The following is a 17,608-nucleotide window of genomic DNA, read 5'->3' on the forward strand; positions in this document are numbered from 1 at the left end:
GGGAGGATAGAAGAAAAACTGATGCCTTTGAGCTGTGGTGCTGGAGAAGAGTATTGAGGGTACCATGGACTGCTAAGAAAACAAACAGATTCATCCTAGAGAGGGTTAAACCGGGCTGCTCCTTGGAGGCAAGGATTCTGAGGCTTTGTCTTACATACTTTGGACATGTTGTGAGGAGGGACCAGTCCTTGGACATCATGCTTGGTAGGGTGGAGGGAGAGCACAGGAGGGGAAGACGCTCTATGAGGTGGACTGATTCAGTGACTGGAGTAATTGGGGTGGGTGTGTCGGAGACAGTGTGATTGGCACAGGACAGAGCAGGGTTTAGGGCTGTTGTACATAGGGTCACTATGAGTTGCAAGTGACTCAAAGGCATGTAACAACAACAACAACGTATTCTGGTAACACCTGACTGCTTCCCAAATCTGCCTATATTACTTTCTTCTTCAGGAAGTACTTCTTCAAAATCCATTAACTCTCCCTCTTCATTATCTATGAGCTACTGTTTCACATTAGCAGTACTGGTCTCACTCGTCACATTACCATGATCAATTGCTTGGAGCATCTTTAAATAACTTGGAAAGTTTTTCCATATCCTCCTCTTGTACACTTCTGTAACTTGCCCCCAGGAAGATGTGATATTACAGGTAACACTGATGGTCATCAAGTGAAGTTCAACCTAACTAAAATACACTGTAAATCAGGGACTAACTGTAATTAAGTTTGGTTTCTCATAGCAACAAATGATTGTGTTTGGGGAGAAATATGCGGTCTTATATACAAGAATTTTTTAAGGCCAGTACCTGCCACCAGAGTGTAGAAGCTCCATTCTGGCAACTTCTCCTTTTGCCAATCTGAAGTCTCCTGTATATAAGACTGTTCCATTATTGCCCTGAAACAAAAACCTGAAACAGAAACTCAGCTCAGTGAGTTCTAAGTCTCATAAAAATATCTTAAAAACAAATTCATGCTAAATTCACAGCAAATGATATCCTGCTAACCATATCCACTAGATTGTAGTGTTAACGGGATTTCAATAACTCTAAAATCCTACCAACCACTTTTTTCCTCTGGGGTAAGGGAAGAATAGCACAATACAAATAATATCAACTCTGTAACAGATGTCTCCTGGAATAAATTAGCAGTCTCTATTACATATTGACATCATTCTTATTCATGAAAAAAAAAAAACTCCACTAGATGGGAAAATGCAGTCACTATAGAAATAGAGAACTCCACCACATGGAAGCCATGCTTTAAATATGCTCTTCACCTTTGTGTCCCAAATTCATTTAGAAACAAATATTAAGGAAATTGCCAGAAAAATAACCAAATTCTCCCCTATGCACAGTTATTATTTTCTAGACCTGAAATATTCATTTCTGCAACTATATAACTAATCCACTCCCAATTTATGACTCGCAACAATCGTATGTGGCAGTTTAGGACTACCCCTTTAGGTGTCCAAGATTTTAAAGTCCTCACAGAAACAGACTGCCTCATCCCTCTCCCACAGAACAGTTGGTAGATTCAAACTGCCAACCATTTGCTTAACAGTCCAATGCTTAATCCACAGCAACATCAAGTCTTTACACACACACACACACACACACACACACAGAGAAAGAGAGAGAGAGAGAAGACAAACAATAAAACAGCAAAATAGATGGGACTTCTTACATAACTGATCCTGGGCAATGACCAGCTGGTAAAAGAGTCACAACCAACTCTTCCTTCTGAAACAAAAAATGTGAAAAATTGATAAAAGCAGTTGTTATTAAAACTAGCTGCCATTGAGTTGATAGTGACTCATGGTGGCCCCGTGTGTGTTAAAGTAGAATGGTGTTCCACAGGGGTTTCAATGGCTGATTTTGGGGGAGCAGATTCCCAAGACTCTTCTAGGCACCTCTAGGAGGACTTGAATTTCCAACCTTCTGGTTAGTATCTGAGCTCACTCAACATTTGTACAAGGTAGGGACACCCAAGTTGTTACTAGAGTCTGAATAAATAAAGCCCACCTTAATAAAACACCTTTCATTTGTTGTTATTATGTGCTGTTGACTTGTTTGAGACTCTATTCCTATGCCAACCTTATTGTTTCTGACACATTTATCCCCATTACCACAGTCACTGACTCAATCCATCTCATTGAGGGTCTTCCTCTCTTGCACTGGCAAAGCTTTTCCTCCCTCATTTACTCATTCTTCAAATTTTGAAATAATAGAATCCTTGTCCATTCAACAAAACAGCTAAATACAGAATGAGTTATCATATAACCCAGAAATTCCATTCCTAACATCTATCCCTAAAAACTTATATGTGCACATTAAAATGTAAACACAAATGCTCATGACAGCATTATTCATATTAGCCAAATGGTGGAACCAGTCCAAATGTCCATAAACTGACAAGTAGATAAATAAAATGTGGTAAATCCATCCATTATAATCAACACTACTTGGTCATAAAAGTGAGTAAGTACATACATATGCCACAGCACAGGTGTGAATACCATGCGAAGAAAAAGAAGCCAATCACAAAGGACCACATGATTCCAGTGATCTGAAATGTTCACAACAGGTAAACCCATAGAGAAATAAATTACATTAGTTGTTGTCTAGGGCTGCTAGAGGTAGAGGAATTGGGGTGGAGGTTACAGTGTGGGTTGCAAGGTTTGTTAGGGAGTACAGAAAAGTTCTAAAATCTGTTACAGTCAAGGACACACAGCCCTGTGCAACATTCCCATTCCCTATGAATGACACACAGGGCTGTGTGTCCATGACTTATTCCTCTACCACCAGCACCCTAGCCAACAAATCTACTTTATTCCTCTGTGGGCTTGCATTGCATATTCAGAACAGTACATAAAAGTCACTGCATCGTACTCTTTAATGTGTGAATTGTATAGTATATAACGTTACCTCAATAAAAGTGTTATTAAAAAGAAAAAGCAGGTGTGGGCTCTTTCTAAAATCCTATCTATGCCAATTTAATAGATTGTGTATTATGCTGAGTTATGGCAGAATCTGAAAGGAACACTTAGTCTCCAGTCCTCAGAATGTGGTGATGGAGCTCTCTGCACACCAGCTCCCTACAGGATAATGGTTAATTCTCACTTAATTTTATTATTATTCATCCTGTTACTGCTGTTGTTATGTCCCATCAAATCGACTAAACTCATGATGACCCTATGAACAACAGCTCTGAACTCTGCCCTATCTTGAGCCAATCTCATTATTTCTGACATACTTGCCCCCATTGCCACAGTCACTGTGACACTCCAACTCCAGGGTCTTCCTCTCCTGCACTCACCCTCCACAATTCCAAACACGATGTCTTTTCTCCTTCTACAAGGACTGGTCCTTTCTGGAAACACGTCTAAACTATGTGAGACAGAGTTTCAAAATCTTGTCTCCAAGGAGCAACCTGGTTTCATCCTCTCCAGGACAGACCTGTTTGTAATCTTGGCAGTCCCTAGTATTTTAATACTCTTATTCAGCACCACAATTCAAAGGCATCAATTCATCTTCTGTCTTCCTTAGTCATTGTCCTACTCTCTGATGTACAGTAAGTAAATGAGAAGACCATGGCTTGGATCAAGCATATCTTACGACTGACATTGTTGCTCCTTAGCACTCTGGAAAGGTCCCTGAAAGCAGACTTTCCCAAAGCAACTCATCTTTTGATTTGCTGACTGCTGGTGCCAAGAGTGTTGACTGCAGAGATAAAATTCTTAACAATCTCAGTTTCTTCTTCATGTATCATGATGCTGTCAATTGACCATGTTGCAAGAATCTTTGTTTTCTTAATGTTGAGATTAATCTATAGTGAAGACTGCAGTCCTTGACCTGCAGCAAATGCTTTAAGTCCTCCCCAGTTTCAGTATCACCTGCATAACGCAAGTTGTTGATGAGTCTTCCTCCAATCCTGATGCCACATTCTATTTCATAAAGTCCAGCCTCCCAAATGATCTGTTCTGCATATAGATTGAAAAAGTATGGAAACAGGATGCATCCCTGACACATTCCTTTCTTGATTTTGAACCATGCATGTTCCCTTGCTCTGTTCTGAAGACTGTTTCCTGGTCTAAGTATAGATTTCACATGAGCACACTCAAGTGTTCTGGGATTCCCATTCTTCTCAACGTTAGCCACAATTTGTTGTGAGCCTAACAGTCAAATGCCTTTGCATAGTCAATAAAACACAAATAGACATTCTTCTGGTACTCTCTGTTTTCAGCAGAGATCCATCTGACATTGGCAATGAAATCCCTAGTGTCATAGCCTCTTTTAAATCCAGCTTGTATTTCTGGAAGTTCTCTGTCAATGCACTGTCATTTTTGGATAATCTCCTACAAGATTTTGCTTGTGTGTGATAACTGATATTGTTCAATAATTTCTGTTGAATCACCATTTTTTGGTAATGGGAATAAATATGGATTTCTTCTCATCAGTCAGCCAGGAGGCTGTTCTGAAGGGCCTCTTTGTGTTGTATGCATTTCTCTGGGGAGAGGGGAATCCCACTATCACTGAGTTGATCCTGACTCACAGCAAACCTCCACTGGGTTTCCAAGGTTGTAAATCTTACCAGGAGACTGCCTCATCTTTCTCCCATGGAGCAGTGAGTATAGCCAAACCACCAACCTGTTGGGTTTATAGCCACTCATTGCACCATTAAAAATGTGATCTTCCCTTGACATGAGCTGGAGAGACAAACCCAAAAGCCGGAAAACTCAAGACTGACACACAAAGGATCAGAGTGGGGCACGTACAGATTCTGAGCAACAAGAACCTGCCTGCTGTGTGCTGCCTCGCCTTGAGAAAAGCCTCCCCATCACACTGTGTATGACAAGGCAGCCACTACGGAGCCCGTTCTCCCAAAAAAGTGATAACTAGCTTGAGTTTAGCATGGTATTTGGAATGATTCAGGCCATCCTTTAAAAAAAAAAAATGAAAAGGCAAATGCAGATTTATTAAAAGAGATACATCCCAAAGGAGGGTATGGACCTTCCACCCAAGGAAAAGAAGTAATGGAGGAGGCACCATCCTTCATTTTTGTTTCTTTTTTTTCTTATTAAGGCAATAATTTGATGAGAGAAGTACTTCAGTTTTCTCTGAAAGAAATATCTGAAGAGTCAGGCCTCTGCCGACATACATACACAGAAGGCATCCTTCAACACAGCATGTTATAATCAGACTGCCAAACTAGGCTGGTCATAAAAATAGGACAATATCCACCAGCCCTAGTGGTGTAGTCCATGGGGAGTTGTGCTGCTAACTTCTCTGAAGGTTTGAATCCACCAAATTCTCCATAGGAGAAAAGTGAGCAATCTCCTCCCCTGCAATTTACAGCCTTACAAAAATCCACTTGAGAGTCAGCTATAAGTCACTTCCCACTTGAGATAAACAAGTATGAGTTTTTTTTGAATGCAGACTTAGTAGCCCAAGCCATCATTTGAGGTAAAAAAGGCAGTTCCATAATCCTACTTATGAAAGAATGCTTTCAAAATATGTAAGTACCTACCCCTAAGTTTATGGATAAAAAATAAGTATCAACTTGGTCAGAGATTTAAAAAAAAACAAACTACAAAATTATTCCTAGAAAAATCATACAATATACGTAAATGGATGCAAAAAAATATTAACAACCATTGTATATATCCTAACCACTGTAATGAATTTCATAAAAATGGCAATGATATGAAAGTCCAGTTGCTAGTACTAAATGCCAAACAGGAACAAACTTAATGTAAGCGGTGTCCAATTTTTTGGATGCAGGAAATACATATTTTTGCTCTAAAATGTAATTGTGATAATTTTTAATTATCATTAAATGAACATTCCAAAAAAAAAAGGGAGTTACTAATTTTAACATATCATTTTTAAAGCACTAATATTTTTTTTTTAATTTGGTTATCATTATGGAAAAGAGTATGTTGTGTTGTGTTCCGTGGAGTCGGATATGACCCATAGCTGTCCCTCCACCAGGCTTTCAGAGGCAGTAAATTACACGGGAGGAGACTGCCCATCCTTCTCCAACAGAGCACCTAGTGGATCAAAGCAAGCACCTTTGGGACTGCAGTGCAGCTTCTTACCACTAGGCCACCAGAGCTCCCTAGGAAAAGAGTATTGAGCTTCCTTAAAAAGTTTGAAGTAAAAAATGCCATATAATGCTGCAATCCCATTACTAGGTATATTTCCCAAAGAAATAAAAGCTACAACTTAAACAGATATATGTAAACTCACATGCACTGCAGCATTATTTACAACAGCAAAGAGGACTACTATGTAACAGTAAAGCATGAGGAATATTTATGAGAAACATCACAAAACATGGGTGAATCTTGATAACATTATACTGAATGAAATAAATAATATAAGTACTATACGAGTACACTATGATAAAAAGCTAAGTGAAGGTTTACCTACAGCGGAAAAAAAAATCACAAAAGATTCTCTGATGGTTACCAGGGATGGGAAGGGAAAGGCTGTTAACAGCTAAAATCATCAACTCATAAACATATATTAAGTTGTATAAAAGGTAAGGCAATATACATCAAGGGATAATTAGTACAAAATCACTAAAGAAAGAGAAGGCACGGAGTGACGCACAAGAGATATAGGGCAGAAAGGGAAATACTGATATATGTACTGTTCTGCATTTTCAGTAATTAGAAACTTTAATTTACAGACACATAGGCAGAGAGGCAGGAGGAGTAGATATATGCAGATAAAAGAGACTACACCCATGAGAGACTCAGGTTTTGGCAGAGAACAGTTCTACTTTCCCATTAGTATGTGCTGTAAATATATCCATACACACATACTGTAGAGCCTGCGGCTGAACTTCCAACCAAACAGTAGACAGGACTACATGGTGAACAATGACACTGGGAAGGAACTCATTCCTTAGAACAACCAACTATACAAGATCAAAAGGACAGCATTTTTTTTAATTTTTTTTAAATGTTTATTTTATTATTTTTGTGTGAGTATACCGTCAAATCAGATCTGACTGATACAGGAGGAGATTGTCCCTCCTTCCTCGGCAGAGCATCTGGTGGATTTGAACCGTGCGCCTCTGGGATTGCAGTTTCAGCTCTTTGCCACTAGGCCACCAGAGCTCCCCTAAGGACAGCATTTGATCAAAAATAAAGCTCAAAAAGCAGGAGGGGGTAGACTAGGACTGAATGGAAATGAGGGTCATGAGGAAAAGCAATCTAGGTTTTGTAATTAATCATAAAACAAAAGGCATAAATGGTTGAATGGAAAACCAATTTGCTCTGTAAGCTTTCAACAAATCACTACACAAAATATTTTAAAAATTTTGTTACCTTGCCAGATGCTTCATCAATTAAAGTTACCTGGGTAGGAGTATCAACTTCAATTGATATCTATTTTAAAAAGAGAGAGATCATTTATGCACTGATACATATCCAGTTTTTTACATCTTTACATCTCAGACATAGAAAGGATGCTAAGAAAAGTTAAAAGACATTATCTACTAACAATTTAAAATTTCACTATAATATACATACACATTAACAAATTAAAAAACTTATAAAAGCTGAAATAAGACTTTTCTGGAAGCTGACTTGGTAAAATATATTAAAAGTCACATAGATTTATAGGTTTCAGCAACCAATTATATTTCCATAAATTCCATTTTCCTCCCTTCATATCCTTAATCCCACCACATTCATTCTCTAGCTCCTTGAATGTTATTTTTTAAATATGTAGTGGCACACATGTTTCAGTTTTATTTCAAGGAACACAATTTGGATCAACCTGCGATGTTGAACAAAAATACCCGATTCACTGATTCTGAGCTCTACAGAGGGCTCAGTAATGAGCTTACAGATTTCACTAGAGGAGTGACTTAACGGGCTCTGAATTAAGTACCAGATGGATTAATGAATAAATGCCATTTTTCATCTTTAGTTTGCAATGGAGCTGGTGGAGCAGTCCATAGGGAGTTGTGCTTTTACTCAAAGGTGACACCTCTCTGACAGTTCAAATTCATCAGCAGCTCTGGGGAAGCAAGGTAGACTCTGTCATTTATAGCCTCAGAAACCTGGAAGTTCAACTAGGAGTAATTTTGACTCGATAGCTATGCGCTGAGCTACTAAGTTAATATAAAACATAGTATTTGAGATTCAGGTTTTAAAATATCTTTGCATTTCTGAAACTGACACATCTTAAAATAATCATGAGGTATTCTTTTTAATAGCATTAGATCTAGTAAGTTATTATCTTAAATTAGAATTTTCATATATGCTTCTCTATTATATTTCCATTATTTATTTTACTAACCAATTTGATATTGCTTTTTTTATTTTTACAATTTACCTTTATGATCTACACAACAGGATTGCTCAGTTATATTATCAAGCATTTTACAGTCTAAAATAACAAAATGAATTGTATCTAGAGAGTCAATGAGACCAAAACTAGATGAAATTGTTGAGGGACAAGAAAAGCAAATTAACAATAATAATAAAAGTCAACCTTTTCCAATTTACGAAAGACCAAACATTAAATTTTTATTAGCATGAAGAAACAAAAAGTGAAAGGAATTGGGGTTTAAATAATTTGGATACATTTTTTCAATTTGTCTCTGAAAATACTTTCCACTGGTAAGAAAAAAAAATTAGCATTAATAAAAAAATAAAACTTACAATTCGTTTCTCCCAAAATCTGTATTTTGCATTTGTTAACAACAACTCCTTAGTGACAGGTGAACAGTATAAGTAAACCTTCAAGCTGAAAGGAACAGGAAAGGGGGAAAAAAGCTGACTCACTTGGTGACTGAAAAACACATTTCATCAGGTATTGCTTATTGTCACTAATTGAGTACTGTGCTGCCACAGCAAGTTACAGAGCTGTCCCCCCCATACCGACACCCACTGCCTCCCTCTGACCTCAGAAAGTTGTTCCTCACCATGCTTGGGTCAGGGATGGGAACACACAGCAATCAAGTTCCTTTGATCAGAGAGCAATCAAATGTTAAGATAATTTTTGTAAATGGGAAAGAGGTCTGAGGAACAGAAGATTTCTGTCTTACACTTCATATATATAGGTATTCGGCTTATTTCTTAAATTACATAATAAAAGTTGTACAAAAACTCAGTGGTAGTTCAGAGGATAGGAATATAGTTAGTGGTGATTGATTTTTCCAAACACACTCATACTAACACTAACATATACCCTGTGCACATGCTCTTTTTACAACATGAACATCAAAATCATCCACTGATAGGAAGAGACTGTTCTCTCCCCTCAAACCTGGGCAGACTTTTGTAACTACCTTAACCAACAAAATGTAGTGGAAGCGATACCTCTAGAGGTTAGAAGTTAGGTCTTCAGGCAATATAGCCTCCTTCTGACTTTCTCTTGGGACATTTACTTCTTAAGTTCTAGGGATCCATATAAGAAGTCCAGCTGAACAGACTTTTTAGACATGGAGAGATGCCCAAGGAGCCTCAGCTGTTCTAGACCCCAACTTCTTGAGTCTTCTCAGTTCAAAGTTTCAGACAAGTGAGAGAGTAAGCTTTGGGATCATTTTAGCATCAGGTGCCACGCAGGCAAGCAGAAAGCAACCATCCCCACTGTGCCCTGACTGCGCTCCTAATCCACAGACACCAACTGGTGTAAGCCCTCCTTGATGTTGTAAGCCACTACATATGGGGGTGATTTGTTCTACAGCAATCAATGACTAAAACACAGGCTCTAAAATCAGACAGACCTGGGTAAAATCCTGGTCCTGCCACTTACTGGCTCTGTGACCTTGGACAACTAATTTAACCTCTTTGGTTCCTCAGCTTCCTTATCTGTAAAACAGAAATAATAATATCTGTTCAATAGTATCTATTCAAAAGCTTATCAAGAGGTTCTAATCGAAATGTCAGCTACAGGCAGGGAGAGATGTCTGTCTTGCTCACCACTGTATCCTCGATATTGAGTACAGTGCCTGATCCATCACAGATACTCAAAATATTGTTGAACTAATAAATACATATGAAGCATTTAGCACATAGTACGTACTCAATAAATATTATTGACTGTTATCAAGAACAAAGGTTCCTGAGAACATACAGTAGAGAAGTTGGCATCCATTGGTTCAAAACTTTAAAAGTCAATTAAGACCCTTCTCAAATATTTATCTTGAAAATTTTGAATTTAAATTTATATAATGGCTGCAGGAAAAGAATGTAATAGTTTCTGCTTTTAAAAAAATGCATAGATGATTATTTACTATAGCACAAACATATACACACACAAAACCCACATTTACACAGTGAAAGTGCTGTTTCCAATGTTGTTGTTGTTAGGTGCCACTGAATCATGAACCATTAACAGCAGCTCTGAGAACAACAGATCTGAACCCTGTCCTGTCCTGTGCCGTCCTCATCATCTCTGGCACACTTGAGCCCATTGCCTCAGTCACTGTGTCAGCCCATCTCGTTGAGGGTTGTCCTCTCTTTTGTTGTTGACCCTCCACCTTTCCAAGCATGATGTATCCAATAGCATAGATGAAGCATGCAAATATATAAAGCAAAAGAGGGAAAATATTAAAAAGCTGATTCTGTAAAATTTCCTTTCATAAAATTTTAAACGAGCCACAGATGAACCATAATAAATAACAACAAAGAGAGAAGAGAATCAACTGGGTTGAAGTCCAAAGAATTCGGTGGTAACGAAGGTGTTCTATTTCTTGATGGGAGTAGAAGCTGCACAGATGTGTTCACATCACAAAAATTCATCAAGCTGTAATCTTCTGAAGGATCCCTGGTGGCATAGGGGGTCAAGTGTTGGGCTACTGACTGAATGGTTGGCAGTCTGAACCCAGCTCTAATGGAGAAAAATGAAGCAGTCTCTTCACCCTAAGATTCACAGCTTCGAGAACTTGAGGGAATGTTGCTGTGAGTCAGAGGCAACTTCATGGCAATATGCTGGTACCCTAATGAAGGAGCTGTGGGTGAAGTGTTAGGTTTCTAAACAAAAGGTCAGCAATTTGAACGCACCATGTGCTGCACTGGAGAATGATGAGGCAGTTTGTTCCAGTTATTGTTGTTGATAAGTGAGATAGAGTTGAATACGACTCACAGCAAACCCTATGAGTAACAGATCTGAACTCTGTCCTATCCTGCACCATCCTTATCATCCTCACACATTTGAGTCCGCTGCCACAGATATGATATTATTCCATCTCACTGAAGGTCTTCTCTCCTTCGCCATCCCTCCACATCCCCAAGAATGATGTCTCTTTCCAAGGAATAGCCTTTCCTAATACGTCCAAAATATGTGAGACAATGCTTCAACATCTTTGCCTCCAAAGAACACTCTGGTTGTAATTTTTCCAAGATAAAGCTGTTTGTTCTTTTGGCAGTCCATTGGATATTCAGCACTCTTCTCTAACACTGTAACTCAAATGCATTGATTCTTCCGTCATCTTTATCCCACGTCCAACTCTCAGATGCATAGCAGGTAACTAGAAAGACCATGGCTTGAATCAGGTACACCTTAACAGTCTTTAAACCTACATCATTGCTCTTCAGAACTTTGGAGAGGTCTCTGACAGCAGACTTCCACAATGCTGTACATCTCCCATCACCTGAGGCTGACTGTGGATACTAGTAAGATGAAATCACTGACAATTTCAATCTTTTCTCCTTTCATCATGATGTTACCTATTGGCCCAGTGTTGAAGATTTTTTTCTTCTTAATGCTGACATGTATTCTATATTGAACCATACTGAAGGCCACAATCCTTGATCCTCTGCAACAAGTCCTTCAGGCCCTCCTTACTTTTAACAAGCAAGATTGCATCATCTGTGTAACACAGGCTGTTGATGAGCCTTCTTCTAATCCTGATGCCATACTCTTCTTCATACAGTCCAGCTTCTCTAATGATTTGCTCAGCATATAGGTAGAATAGGTTTGGAGAGAGGATACAATCCTGACAAACACCTTTCCCAAGCAGTGTAACATTGCTTTGTTTGGACAATAGTTTCTTGGCCGAGGTATGGATTTCACACAAGCATAATTAAGTGTTCTGGAATTCCTATTCTTCTCAAGGTTAGCTATCATTTGTTATGATCCACGTGGTCAAATGCCTTTGTATAGTCAATGAAACACAAATAACATATTCTTCTGATATTCTCTGTTTCCAACCCAAACCCATCTGACATCAGAAATGATAACAGAAGGTTATAACAGCCTCCTCTAAATCAAGCTTGAATTTCTGGCAGTTCTCTGTTAATGTACAACTCTAATCATTTTTGGATGATCTTTAGCAATATTATGCTTGCATGGTAAATTAATTATATTGATCGATAATTTCTACTTTTGGTTGGATCTCCTTTCTTGGGATGAGAACAAATATAGATCTCTTACAGTCAAATTTCCTGGCACAGACTGGTGAGCACATCCAGTACCACATTTGTTATTTGGAACATGTCAACTGGTATCCCACTGATTCCTGGGACCTTATTTTTTACCCCAAAAAAAAAATCAACTTCTTCCTTCATCACCACTACCTCTTTATGCTATTTCTTGAAATATTTCAATGTTGGCCAATTCTTTTTTGTGGAGTGATTCTGTGTATTCCCTCAATCTTCTTTTGATGCTTCTTGGATCATTCAAGATTTTCCCTATAGCTTCTCTCAGTATTGCAACTTGAAACTTGAATTTGTTTTTCAGTTCTTTCAGTTTGTGAAATTCCAAACAAGTTCTTCCTTTTTTATTCACGAACTCAAGCTCTTTGCATATTCCATTACAATACTTTGCTTAGTCTTCTCGAGCTTCCCTTTGAAAGCTTCTATTCATCTCTTTTACTTTGGCATCTCTTCCCTTTGTTTTGTTTTTTCACTAGTGAAATGTTCAAGAGTTTCTTCAAACACCCATTTTAGTCCTTTTCTCCTCTGTCTTTAAAACAACCTTTTGCTCTCTTTATGAAGGATATCTTTGATGTCACCCTACAATTCATCTTGTCTTCAACCCTTAATGTTCAATACTTCAAACCTAGTCTTGAGATGATTGTTAAACTCTAGTGGGATAGACTGAGATCCTATTTTGGCTCTTGTAGACTTGTTTTCATTTTCTCCAACTTCAGTTTGAACTTACACATGAACAACTGATGGTCAGCTCCAAAGCCAGGTGCTGACTGTGGACGAGACCATCAAACACTCATATGTAAGTACAAAATCCTAAGGCTCTTTCTATTCTATCCTGCAGGGTCACAGTGAGTCAGAACTGGCTCAGTCAATGGCTCTGGGTTTAGGAGGTACCCTCAGGATCTGTGTACTTTTCTTCTTAGATGTCATATCTTAATTAAAATATTTACTTAAACACAAACCCAGACAACAAAAGAAATCACCTGCATTCCAATCTTCGTTTTAAGGTAGGGGCTCTTAATCCTTTCATGTGATCTAAAAACAAAAGAATTGGGGGATAACAAACTTAGAAGACTTCTGAGCATAAGGAAACTTGAAAGTCCTGTTCTTTATATTTCCTTTTAAGAGATAATATATGAAAGATTCACTTTCACTAGAGACCAATTACTATGAGTTCTTTCTCCTGCAGGTAAAGAATCTACCAGGGAACAGAAACTGAAGAAAGTGAACATCTCTTAGCCATCAAAACCAAGTTCCAAAGAACACGTACACCTGCATGCTAGGGCCAAAGCTAAAAAACACTGAGCAACCACAGAAGAACTTGGGGCCAGAACACTTCTGGTCCTTCCCACTATCCTCTTCTTTCAATCAAACTATGCTTGAGAACACACTCTACGTGACTCATTTGACTCCTACCACTTGTCCTTCCATTCTAGATGGCCAAGCTCCCTTCCATGGAAGCATCAATGAAATCACTCAGGAGAGAATGAGAAGGGTCTTGTTACTCCCTCATTCTATTTTGTTTCCTTGGCTTAAAGGTGAGACATTATCATTCACAGTCCTCTCAAAATATAAACTCTGAAAGAGAATATTTAATGAAAAATAACATTTATATTATTCCAAGTATTAGACTAAATAGATAGCACAGTTTAACACATCCTGAATCTTGGGCACATAAAATCTACAGACTACTGACAAATATTTCTTTTTTTTTATTATTCCTTTATGTGTATAATTTTTTTTCCTAATTTTTTATTGATATTTGAACAAAAGTTTTCAGAAAACTTGGATTTCCATTCATTCTTTGTTACATATTTTCCTCCCTACCCCACCCCAGTTCACTTTTCTCTTTAAAAAGATTCTTTAATTGTTGCACAATTTCTTCCCTCCCTCCTCCCCAGTCCACTTTGCTATGCAGCTCTTATCTTATATGACTGTTGTCATACAAATAATACCTAATCATTTTTCCTTTTAAACAGTTCTTTCCCTCACCTGTTTCAATGCAGTGTTCATTATTTACCCCCTCTTTTCTTAATTTTCCCAAACCCCCAATGTCAGTCCTATTTTATAACAGTGGCATTATGCAGTATTTGTCCTTTTGCCACTGAGATTATTCACTCAGCATAATGTCCTTCAGGGTCACCCATTTTGTATAATATTTTATCAGCTCCTCAACATTTCTATATTGTTTAGTTAAAGCAAAAAAAAATTATATTCTATCTAGCTCCCACCCATCAACATGCACACATATATGCACCAGCACCCTCAATTTGTATGAGAAGATCCTTATATTCAGTGAACACAGGGCAGTCCTACACCTGACAGTCCCCTGCCTGCTCAGAGTGTGAATCTCTTCAGTTGCCTTCTGGTCTAGTCTTTCAGGGCCTGTGGATATGTTCCAGGGCAAGGCTCTCATTGATGGGGGTTTCTGAAGAGTTTGCAGCACAGTAAAGACAAGGCTAGAATCAGGACTCAGCCTCAGAGTCCCAAATTGGCCCAGCTGATAGTGCTGGAGAGTGCTTTTATGAAGACATCTCATTCCTACAACTCTACGGCCCCTTCCTGACTGGTGGCCAAGAGAACCTGCCTGGATTTGCTCTGTACCGCTAGAACTGCACTTGGAGTCTACCTCCCAGGGCCTTTTCCTTGGTCAGAACAAACCATCAAGTTGCCCCTCCTGGATCTTCTCTAGCCAGGGCCTCCTCTCATCTCCCAGGCCTCACCAACACTGCAAAGTCTATCCTGAATGAACTTCAAGCACCCTGGTAGCGCAGAGGTTAAGCATTTGGCTGCTAATTGAAAAGCTAGCAATTCAAACCCACTCAGTGGCTATAGGGGAGAAGGAGGTGTAGCTTGTCCCAGTAAACAGAGCAACATACAGATCCTATGAGGTGGTTCTATTCTGTCTTATAGGGCTAACTACCATGTGTGTTATTTTAAGGGTATATTGTTCAAAATGGCTTCTCTAGCCATTTGACTTTGACTTTGCCATGTGGATGGGCAGGAATATGCAAATAGGGAATGTTAGCCTATCTCCAGGGGACTGGCTAGTCTCACTAGTCCATAAGGGAATTGGCTAGAGTCAGAATTAAACTGAGTGAATCCAGCAGCAGAATGGGAGAAACCTCACCACCAGGAAAGAAGCAGCAAGAGAATGTAGCATGTCCTTCAGGGCTATATAGCTTCTTGTGCCAGAAAGACTAGAGTCTACGGAAGCAGCAGCCATAGCGGCCACAGCACAGAACCAAAGATGTGACGTGAGACAGGGTGGACCATGGGAATGTCAATCCATCAAACCAACAGTAAGAGCTTTTGCCCAAGTTTTTGGACAATTGGGTGGGGGTATGCAGAGGAAGCTATCACTTTCAGGACTGAGAGCTATGTAACACTGGCCCAAAGTCATGAGGCTCAAGGTTGAGGCACCTGCAGGCACATTTCTGAACCTGTCCTGACTATATTCTGCTACTAATCTGGACTGTAACCTTTTGACTTTCCCAATATGGTCTGTGTGATCTGTGCGCTATTGTATCAGATTTCAGACCCAATAAAACAGTAAGATTGGTGCTGGGATGAGTATAAAGAAATGCAGGAGTGCTACGGATATGTCTGACCTCATTGGAATTGTATTTGTCTTGTTGATGTTGTTGACTGGGACAGTCCCCCTTTGTGAAGTTGGTAAAGGTCAGACATGGCCAATCCCACGTGGCCCTTGCATTTTTAACAGTTCTTATAAGAAGAGCTCTCTGAAAAATAGGTATTTCAGGAAGCAATGGGCTCCAGATGGTCCATAAATGGCTCCAGGAGGTACAAGTCTACATCAAATTATATAAAAATATGTTAATTTGCATATCAAGAAAGAGTGCTCCTTGCCCAGTGGATAGAGTTGCACTACCAACACAAAGAAAGGAAATCTGAAACCACCAGCTGCTCCTCAGGAGAAAAATGGAAATCTCTTCCCTTGAGATTTACAGCTTCTGAACACTCACTGGAGGGTTAGTTATGGGTCAGTTCCTCTTCAATAACACATAACAACAACTACAATGAGCATATGTGAATTTTTTTTTTCTAGCAAGTTTCAGCTGCTTTTGTCAGATATTCAAAGTAGCCTGTGTCTAAAAAGGCTAAAAACCACTAGAATGCCCTGTGGGAAGGTCCCCAAAAGCAGAAGTTGAACTTTCATGCTTGGCAGGTTTATACCTTGGTTGAGTGCATGTGATTACAGAACAGAAAAAGTTGGTATGCTAATTACCACTATAAAAGGGATAGATTTCTTGCTTAATGTACAAACTAATGATGATGGTTTCACTCAGTTCCTTTAAATTATTTCTTCAAATTCCTAACCTTCAAGAGGCAGCACTGAAGCCATAGTTTAACAATATTTCAAATCTTAAGTTCAGAGACAGAGACTCAGTGCAAAAGGTAAAATTAGGGACATTTTATGTTCTAGAACTCTTATTAAACATCCAGAAAGGGATTCTCAATGAAAATCAAAACAGTGTTATTCTCAAGAATATACAGAAAGATCTGACTGTCACTTGGCAACTAGAGATTAGCGGTCCAGATCTTCCTCACTAAAGAGAGATAATTGGTGCTTTGAGCAAAGAAGTAGAAAAATATCCCAAAAGCAGAAACTTCAAGAATTTGTGTCTAGGGGATACAACTGACTGCAATTAATTACTAACCAAAAGGCTGAAGTTCTAGCCCACTCAGTGATCATCTATGACTCACCCTATAACAACAAATTCGAACCCTTTCCTATCCTATGCCACCCTTACCATACTTGAGCTCATTGCTACAGTCAGTGTGTCAATCTATCTCATTGACTGTCTTCCTCTATTTTCCAGACCTCCAACCACACAACCATGATGTCTTTCAAAGCACTGGCCCCTTCTAACATGCCCAAAGTATGTAAGATGAAGGTTCATCATCCTTGCCTCTACAATGTCTGAAAGACATATTTGTTTATTCTTATGGCAATCTAGGAGATACTCAGTACTCTTCTCTAACACCACAACTCAAAACGCATCAATTTTTCTTCCGGGATCCACAATTATTGTCCAACCTTCAGATGCATAGCAAGTAACTTAAAATACCATGGCTTTCCTACAACCAGGGGAAGATAACATAGATGAATGGGATCTTCTAAGACTCAAATCCCTATGCACATCCAAAAACTTCTCCAGTAGGGTAAAAAGGGAAGCCACTGACTGGGAA

The 17,608-nt window shown here is 38.9% G+C and overlaps 1 protein-coding gene across 1 annotated transcript in view; it reads right to left on the minus strand.

The window, feature by feature from the left end:
• DCLRE1C (DNA cross-link repair 1C) overlaps window positions 1–17,608 on the minus strand; it is a 68,067-nt gene that overhangs the window by 43,392 nt on the left and 7,067 nt on the right. The window contains 5 exon segments of the mRNA XM_006894285.1: window positions 804–905; window positions 1,681–1,736; window positions 7,334–7,393; window positions 8,678–8,762; window positions 13,378–13,429. Of these exon segments, the coding sequence (XP_006894347.1) occupies window positions 804–905; window positions 1,681–1,736; window positions 7,334–7,393; window positions 8,678–8,762; window positions 13,378–13,429 (355 nt within the window).

Source organism: Elephantulus edwardii, unplaced genomic scaffold (assembly GCF_000299155.1).
Source record: "Elephantulus edwardii isolate Elephantulus edwardi_28Jun2011 unplaced genomic scaffold, EleEdw1.0 scaffold00139, whole genome shotgun sequence".
In the NCBI taxonomy this organism is placed as follows: Eukaryota; Metazoa; Chordata; class Mammalia; order Macroscelidea; family Macroscelididae; genus Elephantulus; species Elephantulus edwardii.